This window comes from Nylanderia fulva, unplaced genomic scaffold (genome assembly GCF_048542155.1).
Source record: "Nylanderia fulva isolate GAGA-0341 unplaced genomic scaffold, ASM4854215v1 Scaffold479, whole genome shotgun sequence".
NCBI classification, from domain to species: Eukaryota; Metazoa; Arthropoda; class Insecta; order Hymenoptera; family Formicidae; genus Nylanderia; species Nylanderia fulva.
Genome location: NW_028190564.1, coordinates 64,196 through 80,466, shown reverse-complemented (window position 1 = coordinate 80,466; position 16,271 = coordinate 64,196). Strand labels below are relative to the sequence as shown.

The following is a 16,271-nucleotide window of genomic DNA, read 5'->3' as shown; positions in this document are numbered from 1 at the left end:
TAAGTGTAAAGATTTAACGTTGTAGGATGCCGGGTTAACGTGATCAAATAATTGTACGCGTTTTGAAACGGTTTAATTTAGTTTATTCACTTTCTACAAGTTCGTCGCGTACCTAGACTTATGTTTCTCGGCGCTCGCTCTCTCGAGGACTGACTCGAGGGCTGCGCGAATTTCGGAGCTCGCGTAGGGCGGCAGCCGATCGGGGTCCTCGATTGGACCATCGGAAAATCAGGCGATGTACACACGCCAATTAGCGGCGAGTGTACACGTTGGTTTCACGTGTTTCCTTGGCGTAAACACTAAGGAATTTAACAAAAAAACATTCTAGAAAATTCGATCGTCCTCGAGGATTCGATCCGAAGAACGAATCTTCAACATACCGCCCGCCTCGTATGCGAACGAATGCGAAATAAAGTTAAACGAAGCGGGAACGAATTGTCGAGGAAGATGATTACAAAACATACAGGTGAAGACGACTCGCGCTGAGAAAGTCGTCTCGAAGATTACATAACTCTTACAAGTTAGCGGCTTTATCCGTTGCGGACGCGTTAGAGTTATCACGTATTGGCAGTCGGCATAATTGCGCAATAGGTCGTTTCAATGTGGACCGTGCGGTGCGTATGGTCACAACTCGAACGAGTCCATCAGATCCAGGATGGATCTGCTGTACTCGGGCAAGCTCCCATTTGCTCGGAGGGAGCACGGGACTTTTAACTAACTACTAATTCGCCTATTGCGAAGTTAGGAGACTGCTTGCACCACTTGTTTCGCTGTTGAAGCGAATGTAAATAATCCTGTGACCAGGCACGCCACACGGTTTCCTGCATGGCACGGACTAGTTGCCATCGCGAGAGCCTACGCGGGTCGATCGCGAGTACCGATTCCTCCGGAACGGCTACGAGGGGCCGTCCAATCAGAAAGTGACCCGGGGTGAGCGCCGACAAGTCACCCGGGTCGTCACTAAGCGGAGCGATTGGTCGCGAGTTAAGGCACGCTTCTATTTTACATAGAAGCGTCGCGAGTTCAGCCCTCGAAAGTGTGTGGGAACCAACAGCGCGCCTCAGATGCGTTTTAAGGCTCTTGACTCCGGCCTCCCAAAGGCCGCCGAAATGTGGAGCGGCGGAGGGAATGAAATGCCAGTTCACTCCGTCGCCTGCGAGCGCGTTTCGCAATTCAGCATCCTTCGATAAAGATTGAAAGTGTCGATGGAGTTCGTGGTTGGCTCCATGAAAATTTGTGCCGTTGTCGCTATACATGTGACGCGGCAGACCTCTTCGGCTAGCGAACCTCTGATAGGCTGCAAAAAAGCCGGGCGTAGAGTAATCTTCCACTAATTCGAGGTGAATCGCCCTTGTAGCAAGACAAACAAACAGAGCGATATATACTTTTCTGGCCTTTTGCCCTCTGCCGACGAATGAAATTACGTGGAGTGGGCCGGCGTAATCAACCCTACAATGAGTAAAAGGCGCCGAAGGGGTGACACGAGCGGCTGGAAGGTCGCCCATGAACTGAGAAGACAATTTAGCCGCTTGACGAGTGCAGACTACACATTTTCGAATGTGCGCCTTTACTGAGCTGCGGCCTCCAATGATCCAGTATCGCTGACGTAGCACACGGAGTACTAGCTGTGTTCCCCCGTGGAGCGTGGATTTATGAGCGCGATCAATTAAGAGATCGGATAAGTGATGTTTCGGAATTATTATAGGATGTTGCTCGTCATAGCTGAGCGCGGAATTCGTCAACCGCCCGCCAAGACGGAGTAAAGAGTCCTCTCCTAGAAAAGGACTCAATCTGCTCAACGAGCTCGAATGCGGTATGGTGCCGTTATTCTTTAGTGAGCGCGTTTCCCGTTCGAAGAATCTCTGTTGCAGATAGCGCAACCAGAAGAGTTCCGCCCTCCTAAACTCGTCGGCGTTCAGAAAGGGGGATTGTTGGGAGCGAGACGCGCTCTTTTCTTTTACACGATGAATAAAGCGATTCATATAGGCAGTCACGCGGACAAGCTTGGTCCAAGTGGAGAACCTATATGGGAGTTCCCAACCCTCGGCCTCTTGAACATGGAGCGTCACAGGCCGTCTTCTTTCCACCGACACCTGCTGATCGGTGACAGAGTCGAGCGGAGCTGAGACATTCAGAATCGGCCACGCAGTTGATGGTTTCTGAAGCCATCGTGGACCGTTCCACCATAGCGGGTGAGTCACGAGCTCGGAGGCGGTCAAGCCTGCGCGAGGCACAGTCCGCCGGATTATCGCGAGACGGAACGTGATTCCAACAAACGGAATCCAGACCGGTATGCACCTCGGATACGCGGTTAGCCACGTAGGTGCTCCATTTTGATGGATGTTGACGGAGCCACGCGAGAGCGATGGTCGAATCCGTCCATCCGTATATTGGAATCGGAGGTAATTTCAATGATGTCAAGGTCCACTTGATTAGCCGGCTGAGGAGGACGATAGCGTTCAGTTCCAAGCGCGGGATGCTTACGGTTTTGATCGGCGCGACCTTTGTTTTAGCAGCGAGCAGAGTGATTTGAAACTTCGTTGGCGAAGGAAGCACTCGAATATAAACGACCGCCGCGTAAGCGCGGTTTGAAGCGTCGGCAAACCCGTGGATTTCGAACGCGAGGTTATTGGAATGTCGACCGGTCCAACGCGGTATTCGGACGCGGTTCAATGATTCTAAATCGTTGGTGTAGCTCTCCCAACAATCGCGCAACTCCTCTGGAAGAGGGGAGTCCCAATCACTTTTGAGAAGCCATAATTCTTGTAGCAAGATTTTCGCGGTTACAACAACCGGAGCAGCCCATCCTAGTGGGTCGTATAATTTTGCCGTGAACGAGAGAACGGAACGTTTCGTGTGCGTAACCAATCTCAACGGAGTTATCACGAATTTGAACGCGTCCTCTTTAGCAAGCCATGAAAGCCCGAGAACCTTGAGATTATCTTCTTTTACGAATAAATGATCGGTGACTTCCGGCTGATGAGCCGAAAGTCCTTGAAGAAGAGAGGAGGCATTAGAAGCCCACTTTCGTAGTTGAAAACCTCCTTTTCGCAGGATCTCAACTAGTTGGACACGAGCTTCTATCAATGAAGTCGTATCGTCCGCTCCAAAGAGTGCATCGTCCACGTAGAGGGACTCGCTGAGAATTGGAACGGCCGCGGGATAGTTGTCGCCTTCATTTAGAGAAAGCTGTTTCAGTACCCTCATTGCGAGGTACGGAGCGGGGGCGAGCCCGTACGTTACAGTGAGAAGGCGATAGTGTTCAATCGGCCCATCGGCCGACGATCGCCATAAGATTCTTTGAAAATCCGCGTCAGACGGATGCACGAAAATTTGGCGGAACATTTGAGCAATGTCCGCCGTGTAAACAAATTGCCATTGACGCCAGCGCAATAATATAGCGGAGAGGTCTTGCTGCAGTCTCTGACCGATCAGTAAGTGATCGTTAAGCGAAGTCTTATTGCTCGTTTTGCACGAAGCGTTGAAGACAACGCGCAATTTCGTAGTGCAACTCGAGTCGCGCAAAACGGGATGATGAGGAATATATACCGGCTCGAACTCGGAGCGGTCAGATAATTCCACCTTTCTCATGTGACCGAGCGAATTGTACTCTCGTAAGAACTCGTTGTACTGCGCGTGAAGTTCAGGACAAAGCCGTAGCTTTCCTTCCATTTTATTATAAAGCGAGGTTGCAATGTGCAAAGAATCACCGATTTTTATCGGGAAATCATGCCTGAAGGGCAATCGAACCGCATAGCGTCCCTGAGGGGTACGATAGTGGTTGGCGATGAAATGAGCCTCGCACCTCTCCTCCTCCTCCGTGAGGGGGACAGGCCGCGAGATCTCCTCATCTTCCCAGAACTTCTGGAGAAGAGAGTGCGTGCTTTGTTCCAACACGCAGTTTAATACAGATGCTTGAGCAGTAGTAGTCGGCCTACTATTTGTGGGGCCGGAAAGGATCCAACCGAGAGCGGTCAATTGCGCTGTCGGAGTTCCAATAGGACCTTGACGGACATCGCGCTTCAGAAGCGAGCCGTAAAGGTCAGCACCGATCAACAAATGAATTTGATGTTGACTGGAAGGATCAGGGTCAGCAAAAGATAGACCCTGTAAATGAGGCCACGCATCGAAGGGCTGAATCCGCGAGGCAGCGTATGAAGTAATGCGTTGAAAAATGTAAGCCGTCAGAGGAAAGCTCGGATCGGCTTGAGCACACGGGGTTAACTGTAGCTTTACGCGCGATTTCGCAGTACCCGTGTATTTTTCGCCGAAGCATTTAATTTGTAAATCGGCTCGTTGCCGTTTAGTGCGCAACGCCTGTGAGAGCGATTCTGATATAAAGCTAAAAGTGGATCCTTGATCCAACAACGCGCGAACCTTTAAGCAGCGACCCTCCCCGGTGTGGAGGTCGACCCATGCGGTCGCCAAAAGGACATTTGGATGTTCCTGAAGCGAGGGGGGTACTATCTGGACGGCCGCAATCGTATTGACCGTTTGATTAGTAGTCGCATTAGATGCGGCTTGTGACGCTGATTCGGAGATAGTAGCCTCGGAACTGGCCAAGTTATCGGAGGCATTTTGATTTGCCGCTGAATGCAGCAATGTGTGATGCGAGCGACGACATTGTCTGCACCGATATTTGCTCGGGCATTTCGACGGGAAATGTCCGGACTTTAAGCAGTTAAAGCAGAGTTTATGCTGGCGCGCGAGAGCAAAGCGCTGTGAAGCTGATTTCTTCGCGTAGTCTTCGCATTTCGAAACGTGATGCTCACCGGAGCAACAAATACATTTAAAGACAGTCACGTTGTTTACTGTTAAACGTGGTTTATCATTTTTCGAAAAACCGGAGTCCTTGCTTGAATCGGCAAAGTCCGACAATCCGCGTATACGGAGAGTTAAAAACTCATTAAGCTCCTGATAAGAAGAAGGCTCATTTCGTTTGATTCGCCTTAAATTCCATTCGGTACGTGTTCTCGCGCTAAACTTTTGCGTTATTGTATAAACAAGAATGTCGTCCCATTGTTCTACGGGACGATCGAGATTTTTTAACGCGGCTAACAATGCAGACACTGTGTCGCGCAATTTTCGCAAATCGCTGACAATCTCGCTTTTCATTACCGGAAGGCTAATAAACGCGTGTAAATGAGCATAGATTAACGCTTGCTTATCGTCGTATTCATTGGTTAACAATTGCCAGGCAGATTCGTAATTCGCATCGGAAATTTTTAAATTATTGATCAGTAAGGAAGCGTCTCCCGTTACGCTCGTTTTTAAGTAATGAAATTTTTGAGAATTTGAAAGAGCGTCGTTAGTTACTACGAGAGATTCAAAAATGTTTCGGAAATTTTCCCAATCGGTTAATTTCCCAGAAAACTTTGGCAGCGCGATGCGTGGCAATTGGAAGCAATGATTATTTGTTTCGCGAACGGAGGAATCGGAACTACGATCGGTAAACGGAATTGTTTTAGGAGATAATCGACTTATCGTATCTTGCAGCAGATCGGCCGTGTCGATGTAGACATCCTCAGCTCTCAGGAACTCTTCCAGAGTGAAATACGGCAAGGTCGCTTGCTGCTCCGTGGTCGTCTTTTGAAGCAGTTTGACATGAAGGCCGCGGCAGGCGGCCCAGTGCTCCTCCAACTTGGCAAGCCTACTTCGCGTCTTGGCGAGTGTCACGTTGGATTTGGCCAGCTTCTTGAAGTTGACGAGATCTCGTTTGATCTCGTCAATACAAGCTCCCTGCTCGATGAGCAGGTCACTCACGACAGTCGACATGATTATCGATGCCGGATTGTTGAATCGTTTATCGATTATTCGCTACTGAAGCGAAATCTTCAAGCGCGCGCGCGGACTTGAAGCGCCCGCTGATTGACGCGCGAGAGAGAGAGAGAGAGAGAGAGAGTCCGAGCGCGAGCTAGCGCACCGTCTCGTTAAGCCGTTATCGGCTGTCTTTCTCAGACGAAGCGATTGCGTGGCGCGTGATAGCGGCGTCGAAATTGCAAATCGCGTGGTTTTTTAAATCTTAGAAACGTCGAAAATCACCGGGATGATCGAGAGAGTCAAGAGATATGCACGACGCGGACGCGTGATAGCGGCGTCGAAATAGCGAGTCGCGCACCTTTTTAAATGTTTAGAAACGTCGAAAATCAACAAGATAATCGAGAGAGGCACAGAGTGATGCACGACGGCGGACGCGTGATAGCGGCGTCAAAATAGCGAGTCGCGCACCTTTTAAAATGTTTAGAAACGTCGAAAATCACCAAGATGATCGAGAGAGTCACAGAGAGATGCACGACGCGTACGCGTGATAGCGGCGTTCGCGGTCGTTTACACTTCGGTCTGCGAGAGTCAAAAGTCAGTGAGAAAAATGCACTGGTTAAGATTCACCGGTGCGGTGCGCGTGATAGCGGCGCACGTTCACTGAGAGTCACTGTTAATCAGTAGAGTCACGATTAATCATTGAGAGTCACTGCAAATACCGTAACGCAAAGCGCGTGCTTGCGGCGCTTGCGGATAACTCGCGTATGTTCACCGCACTCAATTAAAAATCACTGGCGCGTGATAGCGGCGCCGGAGTTGAGAGTCACTGAGCGCGAGTAGCGGAGTACACGTGCAGTCACTAATCTCGAACGGCGTTTAACTGCCGTCCTAATGCAAGATTGCAAAGCGCGTGATAGCGGCGCTTGCACTGCAAGTGACACTTCAACGTCGAAATTCTGTCTACTCAAATGCAGAATTCGATGTACACCGGGTACGTGAGGGCGCGTGACCGTCACGTGGCCGGAGCGCCGCGGCTTAGGCCGGAGCGACGGCAGGCGCGCGGCCGAGAGAGCCGCAGCTAGAGAGAGAGAGAGCGAGCGAGAGAGCCTCGGAGCGCGCGGCGTGATACTGTCTCTCTCGCTCTTCACGTCTTGGAGAGAGCGCGGGAGAGAGAGAGAGATAGACTGTTTCGGAGCGCGCGCGACGGCTTGTTGTCTTGTAGCGCGGTCTCACTCCCGCACACGGAGTTTTTCTACTCTAAACGAGAACGCGTAATTAGCGTATTTCTCTTGCCGCGGATCACTGCGTTTTTAAATTTACTGCCCCGATATAGGCACACGAGGCAGAAATTGTCAATTGTTCGAATAAGGTACGAAACGAAGGAGCCCGTTCTTTTCGCGATTTCACTATCACTCGATCGGTTTTTAATATCCGGCTCGAAGGACCATTTTTATATGTATAAGATTTAACGTTGTAGGATGCCGGGTTAACGTGATCAAATAATTGTACGCGTTTTGAAACGGTTTAATTTAGTTTATTCACTTTCTACAAGTTCGTCGCGTACCTAGACTTATGTTTATCGGCGCTCGCTCTCTCGAGGACTGACTCGAGGGCTGCGCGAATTTCGGAGCTCGCGTAGGGCGGCAGCCGATCGGGGTCCTCGATTGGACCATCGGAAAATCAGGCGATGTACACACGCCAATTAGCGGCGAGTGTACACGTTGGTTTCACGTGTTTCCTTGGCGTAAACACTAAGGAATTTAACAAAAAACATTCTAGAAAATTCGATCGTCCTCGAGGATTCGATCCGAAGAACGAATCTTCAACAATTATTATTATTATTATTATTATTATTATTATTATTATTATTATTATTAAGCTCTTATTGTAATATCCAATCGGGATATTAACACCTTTTTACATTTACTCTCTCCCTTATTATCCCGATTGAAGACCTCCGTACTCATGTATCACTCGCAAATCACACACACACAAACTTACACGCACCTTTATGTACGTTTTGTGTAGAATTAAGATTTGTAAATTTAATATTTCTTATGTATAAAATTTTTTCCTTCTTGGTATGATAAAAATAAATCTAATCTTTAATTATGAATTTAACTCTATATAATTAATTGAATAAAAAATCCCACTCTCATTCCTTCCCAAACCAGAAGTCGCACAAGGTCCCATCCCGAGCAAAAGAGATTAAATTCTCTTGCCAAAAAGGGACCTCCAACGAACAGTCTTTTAAAATAGAGTAATAACAACCTGTTCGGTCGTTGACCTATTTGGGCCTTTGCACGTTCGTTCGGGTCGAATAGACGCACCGTTCGGTGTCGTTCGACAAAATCAGTAATTACGTCCTTCCTCTGACTCTTCCTTTCTTGAGTCTGGACGTAACAATCACTAACGTTGACATTTATATGTAATGACGTTTATATGTATATTTACCTGTTTGAAGTGTGTCCAAATTATCTGCAAATAACTACATGTTTTATTTATTTACCTTCTAATAATGGCATTTGTTCCATTTGAAATATGTCAATATTCGTAGAAAACATCAACAAGAAATCTTTTAGTGGTAATCTGGAAAAATTTTAAGCTTTAATATAACTTTTAAATTATAATCTTTTTACTCAAATGTTGATTACGAAGTTATACCTTTTATTAACTAAGTCCTGTTGTGCGTTAAAAATTTTAGTATCGCGCTCTCTATTTGCCCGTGAGCGGTTTCGCCGAGATCTAATACCATTTTTTAAACGTCGAAAATCCAGTTCTTGATCAGTGATCAAATTCGATAACTTTTCTAAAAAAAGAATTAATAAAAATTAATATGTGAAGTAAAATGTATTAAATAATTTTTATTATAATTTGTAACAGCTCTTTAAAAATTAATATACATATAAAAGGCAATAAGAGCTAATTAAGTTCTGTTATTAATATTTATTTGTGGAAAAAAAAAATTTTTTAACATAAAATATTAGACAAAAAAGTTCGAACGTTTTGGTTGCCTTTTTCAACCTTCTTCAGCGCATCATTTAAAATTAAAGATTAATAGAAATTAACAATAAATTATTCATAACTGTCAATATACTAAAACTATACAGAAACAGTTATTCGCATAAAAATACGTCAAGATATTATTTTTATAAAAAACGAAATCAACGCATTTTTTAAAAGCATGAGGATTTTTATATATTCTATTCCTCGAATCGTCATTTAATGTAATTGTCGCGAAACAGATCTCTCGCTAATTGTTCGGTTAGGAGGTCGGTTGCGAATCTCGATAATAGCAATTGTTAATATGTCTATAAAATCATTATATACGAAAAATTAACATTGAAAGATAAGTAAATTAATAAAAATAGACTTACAATTAAATCGAGTAAGATGTTATATTGTGACGTAAAGGCTTTCAGATGTTGATATCAAAAATATGATGTTGGTAACATTTTGATGTTGGTATCAAAAATATCGAAAATAATCTGAAAAAACTTCCAGTCGTTGATCGCAAGACCATCATTAAAAGATCTAATAACATACTTAAATCTATTGGTACATATTCGTATCCTAAAAGCGAAACTAACAGAAAATTAATATATTTAAATAATATTACATATAATTTCCTTAAAGAAAATGATAATCTAATACTAACAAGAGCAGATAAGGGTAATATAACTGTGGCTTTAGATAGAGATAAATACATTGAAAGGATTGAAGACATGTTTAGCGATGATGAAACTTATTTAGTTTTAAACAAGGATCCGATTAGAAAATTAATCTCGAACCTCCATGATTTACTTACTAGATGGAAAAATAACAATTACATTTCGGTACAGACATATCGTTCATTGTCATTTAGCGAGGGAACATTACCAAGAGCTTACGGTTTACCTAAAATCCACAAAGAAAATTGTCCGTATAGACTAATTGTATCTTCTATAAATACTTCTTTATATCAGTTAGCACTTTACTTACATCAAATTATGAACAATTGTTTCCCTGTCTGTAATAGCCACATAGAAAATAGTTTCGAAATGGTTAACAGAATTTCAGATATTTACATCCATAATAACTACAAATTATTATCTCTTGATGTTATTTCGCTTTTCACTAACGTACCTATCGATTTAGCTCTCGAAAGTGTTTCCAATAGATGGCAATATATTGAAAATAATTGCAATCTCCCTAAGTCGGAATTTTTAATTGAAGTAAGCCTCGTATTAAATTCTACGTATTTTACATTTAACAATGTTTTTTATCGACAATCCTTCGGCACACCAATGGGTTCTCCTTTATCTCCTATCATAGCTGATATTGTACTGAAAGATTTAGAAAATAAAGCTCTTCAACTACTAAAGTTTTGTCCACCCATATACATTAGATACGTGGATGATATAATAATGGCTGCTCCATCGGATTCCATAGATCACACATTAAATTTATTTAATTCTTTTTACAATAGAATCTAGTTTACTCTTGAAATTCAAGATAATAATAAAATAATTTTCTCGACCTAACATTGATATTAAAAAATAACAACATCATATATGATTGGTATCATAAAAAAACGTTTTCTGGTAGATATCTGAACTTCCTTTCTCAACACCCTATGAGTCAAAAACGAGGTACGATAATGGAGTTGGTAGATCGAGCCTTCTTATTATCAAACCCAGAATTTCACAAAGAAAATTTAGAGTTAGTAATCAAAATATTACTCAAAAATAACTATCCTCTGAAATTGATTTTTGACACAATGAACCAAAGACTAAAACATTTAATAGAACAACGGAATAGTCTTACAAACAAGAATGACCAAAATTTAAAGGTCTCGTATTTCTGCATCCCATTCTTACCGACACTCACTGAACAATATAGAAACATCATTAAAGATATGAATGTTAAACTCTTTTTATAGTCTTAACAAATTGAATAAATATATTAAAGTACATAAAGATCCTATTCCTAAGTGTTCAAATACCAATGTTATATATAAGATAGACTGTAAAGATTGTAATGCATTGTATGTTGGTCAGACTAGTAGGAAATTATCTACTAGAATATCAGAACATCGATCTAATATACATAGAAACGTAAAAAAATCTGTAATCACTGATAGATCCATCCATAGATTAAAACATAATCATGAATTTAGTTGGGACGATGTAGAAATACTTGACAAAGAATCACAATATAACAAAAGATTGATTTCAGAGATGATATTTATAAAAAGTAAAATAACAGTCTTAATTTAAAAACAGATATTGATGGCTTGCCAGTAATTTATGACGATATAATACATAGACTACCTAAGATATGAAAGTTAAAAAACATAAACAACTAACTATTTTCTCCGTTATGTGGCCGTCTCTCTGAGAAATAAAAATCATTCGTTATTGTAACCTCGAGCAATCAACATCTGAAAGCCTTCACGTCACAATATAACATCTTACTCGATTTAATTGTAAGTCTATTTTTATTAATTTACTTATCTTTCAATGTTAATTTTTCGTATATAATGATTTTATAGACATATTAACAATTGCTATTATCGAGATTCGCAACCGACCTCCTAACCGAACAATTAGCGAGAGATCTGTTTCGCGACAATTACATTAAATGATGATTCGATGAATAGAATATATAAAAATCCTCATGCTTTTAAAAAATGCGTTGATTTCGTTTTTTATAAAAATAATATCTTGATGTATTTTTATGCGAATAACTCTGTTTCTGTATAGCTTTAGTATATTGACAGTTATGAATAATTTATTGTTAATTTCTATTAATCTTTAATTTTAAATGATGCGCTGAAGAAGGTTGAAAAAGGTAACCAAAACGTTCGAACTTTTTTGTCTAATATTTTATGTTAAAAAATTTTTTTTTCCACAAATAAATATTAATAACAGAACTTAATTAGCTCTTATTGCCTTTTATATGTATATTAATTTTTATTAATAACCATGAAAGTTGAAAAATGATATACAATTATAAATATTTGTAATAAATTTAATAAGAATATATGTAATATTGTACATTTGTAATACATTTAAGAAAAACATTATCGTAAATCTTACCTAAAAATGTCCAAATGTTAATATTTCTTTTGCCTAGTTTTTGAACTGCAGTATTATGAAAACTTTCTACTATGTTGTTTGTACGTACAGGGCAATTATAAGTACTAATTTTTGATGCCATATTTGACCAGGTAAGTCTCAAGTAAGATGTGAATTGTAAAATAATTGGATATTCAGAAGAAATTGAATCAGTTTCAGTTTGTATAATAAATAACGCTTCGTGAAACATTTCTGGTGGCAATAAAGATAATGCCATTGTCATAGAAAGTACCGTTTTTGGAGCATTTGAAAAATGTAGTTTTCGCCATTTACGCAGTATGGCCTAGAATACAAACAATGTGGTTTAAATTCAAGTAATGCAATTTAACAATAAGTAATATTTGTAAAAATTATATATATTTTGTTATATGTAATATTTGTTAAAAAATAAGTTAAAAATGAATTATTCTGAATTATTTTTATCTACAACACTTATTAAACGAGTAATTATTGAGTGTAATGTCAGTCAATCAGCACCAATTTTCATCTAACAATAAGCACACATAAATAATTCTGATATTAAAAACTAATTATATATTAAAAAGTACTTCAGAACTTTTTGATTCATTTTCTTTATAAATACATTATGTACTGCGTGGTAGTCTTTAAGAGCTTGTGCATACCTAATTAAAATGAAACCAACATCCAGTTAACTTTGCTCTCGGAAATTTCGTACTAAGCGATTTAACTGCACGATTTAACTGCGATTTAACATTCGCATAAATATGTGGACCCAAACATGGAGAAAATTCGAAGACCGAAATTTCTAAGATGTGTATAACATGACACATCTAATAATTTGAAGAATTCGAGACAAACAATTATCTCTTCATTTGTTTTTCGACAATCTTTTACCAGCAGCTCAGCGAGTCTCACTCAGCGAGACGCTTCCGTGGAAGTCATATTTAAAGGGCGATTTAAAAGACAAGATTTTCTCTGGATTTTTTCTGGGCCTCGACAATTAGTTTATTACAAGAATGGAGCAAAGTCAGCAAAGGTATGTGCCAAATTTTGATAAGACATGGGAGGAAATGTTTTTCGCTTCCATTTATAATAAAACCACCTGTCTTCTATGTGGTTATCAACCAAATGTTATAAAAAAATTTAATCTTCAGAGACATTATAAAGTTAAACACTTTAATGAATATTCGCAATATGTGGACGAGGAGAAACATAATTTAATTGAAGGTTTAAAATTAGTTTATCAAGAAGGTTGTAGTTCCAAGGATTATACGGAAAATACTACACCTTCAGTAAAAGCTGTGACAGCGTCGTATGCGATTTCAAATTTAATCGCAAAAAATTCGAAATCGTTTAGCGAAGGAAAATTTATAAAGGAATGTCTCATCGCAGCAGTAGAATTGTTTGGAAATTCTTTGACTCTTGAGGAAGCTGCTGCCATTACTTTAAGTGATAAAACAGTAAAATTCCGCGTAAACGATATAGCTTCTTTTTTAGAGCAAAAATTGAAATTTTTATTAAAATCTTGTTCCTATTTTTCATTATGCCTTGATGAGAGCACCGATAATCGGTATATAAGTCAATTGAGCATTTTTGTTTGAGTCGTGCAAAACGATTTTTCATGTGTCGAGGAGCTCTTAGATTTTATCCAATTACATAATAGAACGACAGGCGTTGATATTTTCAAAGCTGTTAGCCAAACCCTTGATAAATTTAATATAGATTTTTCTAAATGTTCAGCTATCGTAACGGATGGCGCAAAAGCAATGATAGTTCCAAATGCAATTTAACAATGCATGCACATGATAGTTCCAAAAATGGATTCTTCGGTCATCCGATTAGTATGATCTAATCTAAATAATAGGATCTTAATAGATAAAGCAGCGAAATTTAAATATCCCTGTTATACATTGTATTATACATCAAGAAGCGTTATGTGGGAAAGTTGTGAAATTATGCAATGCCATGCAAACCGTCACAAAAATTGATAATACAATTAAAGGCGGTCATAAATTCCTATCTCATCGGAAATTTCAACTCTTTCTTGAGGAATATAACGCAACATATACAGATGTGCCTCTGCATTGCGAAGTTCGGTGGCTCAGTGCAGGAAAATGTTTAGAAAAGTTCTTTGCATTAAGAAAAGAGATCTTCCTTTTCTTACAAGAACAATGTTCAGCAAAATGTGAAGAATTTAAATTTTTTTTCGAAGATTGTAACTCGCTTTGCGAACCTACTCTAATAACCGACATGACAAACCACTTGAATATTTTAAATTTAAAGCTGCATAAGACCGATCAAATTATTTCACAATTAGTTAGTCATGTCGATTCTTTTCGCAGGAAACTGCTATTATTTAAAAATCATTTACAAAATGATAATTTGCATTTTTGCCCTTCATGCCAGATTCTCTTTGAAAAACACGGCAAAAACTGTAATTTTTTAAAACACATTTATATTATCGAATCGTTAATCGATCAATTTGATACGCGTTTCAGAGATTTTGAAATGCTACGAAAAGATTTAATACTTTTCGAGAATCCTCTCACAGTGCAAATCGAGAAACAAAGTCTAGAATTTCAAGCAGAATTTTGCGATTTGCAGTGCGATCTTTCTTTAAAGGCGCGATTAGAAAAAGGAATCGAATTCTTCAAATTATTAGATGTGTCATGTTATCCACATCTTAGAAATTTCGGTCTTCGAATTTTCTCCATGTTTGGGTCCACATATTTATGCAAATGTTCTTTTTCCAAAATGAAAATAATTAAAACAGAAAAACGTTCCTCCTTAAACGACGCATCATTATCCTCGCTGATGCGAATTAATTCTTCTAAAATTTCTGTGGATATCTCATCCCTAGTAGAATCGTGTAAACGACCCAGAAGATCTAAATAAAATTCTTATTTTTTAATTATTTTCTTTCTATTTTTTCATAATACGAGAGTCACTATTTATATTTCGGGAATAGGAACAAAAACAAATAGTTAAGCTGCGAATATATTTTTATTGTTTTTCAAAGTACTCGCCACGATGATCGATACACTTTTGCATGCGCTTAAACCAATTTTCAAAGCATTTATTCCATTCCGAATGAGGTATCTCCAAAACATGATTTTTGAACGCTTCAATAGCTTCTTCGGGCGATGAAAATCGTTGACCACGCAGTTTATTCTTCACGGATGGGAACAAAAAGAAATCATTGGGTGCCAAATCAGGGCTGTACGGCGGATGACCCATCAATTCGATGTTTTGAGTGCTCAAATAGTCTCTTGTTTGAGCCGATGTGTGAGAGCTCGCATTGTCATGATGAAGAACAATCCGACGTCTCTTGTTTGTTTTCCTTATTTCACTGAAGATTTCTGGCAAACAGATGGTTGTGTACCACTCAGAATTTACTGTTCTACGATCCTCTAGAGGCACTGTTGCAATATGACCAGTTTTTCCGAAGAAACAGGCCACCATTTTCTTTGAAGTGCTTCGTGCGCGAAAACTTTTGTTGGATTTGGTTCATCTTGGAACACCCATACAGTCGACTGCTGCTTACTTTCGGGCTCATACGAATATATCCATGATTCGTCACCTGTCACGATTTTATAAACGTCTTTTGAAGCACCGCGATTGTATTTCTTAAGCATTTCTTTGCACCAATCGACACGAGCCTTTTTTTGAGCGATTGTCAAATTATGTGGGATCCAACGCGAACATAACTTTCGCACAGCTAAGTGTTCATATAAAATCGCATATATGCTGGTGGAACTAATGCTTAGGGATGCCTCAATCTCACAATAGGTTACATGATGATCTTGCTTAATCATTTCGTGTACAGCATCGATGTTTTCTGGTACTACAGTCGATTTTGGACGACCTTCACGAAACTCGTCGGACAGCGAACTACGACCACGATTGAATTCACTATACCAGCGATACACAGTGGTTTTTGATAGAGCTTCATCGCCAAAAGTCAAATTAAGTTGATTGACGCACTCTTGTTGTGATAATCCACGTCGAAAGTCGTAAAAAATCATTGCACGAAAATGTTCACGATTCAGTTCCATTTTTTGCCGAGACGAAACTTTCAACTAAATATAAAATAAACAAATAGCGTCCGTATGACAAAATGTTCTCAGTACGTATATCGTCAAAAATGTCAAACTTTACGATGGAACCGTCAGATGGACTCACATGACATCAGTGTTGCCAATTCCCGAAATATAAATAGTGACCCTATTGTTTTCCTGCCAAGCCACCGCACTTTTTATTATTTTCAGTGGAATAGGCCTACTGGGGAAACCACTATAAAAAAAACGCATCTGCAATAGTACCTCACGGGTGATGTGGAAAATTATTGTTGTGTAAGATTATAATTATTAAATATTATTTTTAATATCTATATTATTTCTATTATTAATATAATTATAAATGTAATCTATA

At 39.8% G+C, this 16,271-nt stretch overlaps 1 protein-coding gene and 1 pseudogene across 1 annotated transcript; both read right to left on the bottom strand.

The window, feature by feature from the left end:
- Positions 1–710: 710 nt before the first annotated feature.
- LOC146721429 (uncharacterized) lies at positions 711–5,775 on the bottom strand. The gene is made up of 2 exons (XM_085486772.1): positions 2,274–5,775; positions 711–2,221 (listed from the first exon to the last, which is right to left on the bottom strand). The coding sequence occupies exons 1-2, from the start codon at positions 5,773–5,775 to the stop codon at positions 711–713; spliced, it is 5,013 nt and encodes a 1,670-aa protein (XP_085342898.1).
- Positions 5,776–8,261: 2,486 nt separating this feature from the next.
- Positions 8,262–15,302, bottom strand: LOC146721428 (uncharacterized; annotated as a pseudogene).
- Positions 15,303–16,271: the final 969 nt, after the last annotated feature.

What these genes read in the sequence shown, in the direction of transcription:
- LOC146721429 (XM_085486772.1), bottom strand. Translation starts at nt 5,775, where the DNA reads ATGTCGACTGTCGTGAGTGACCTGCTCATCGAGCAGGGAGCTTGTATT. An exon ending in TACCGGTCTGGATTCCGTTT is followed by an intron (nt 2,222 to 2,273) that starts GTTGGAATCACG and finishes TGCCTCGCGCAG; the next exon opens with GCTTGACCGCCTCCGAGCTC.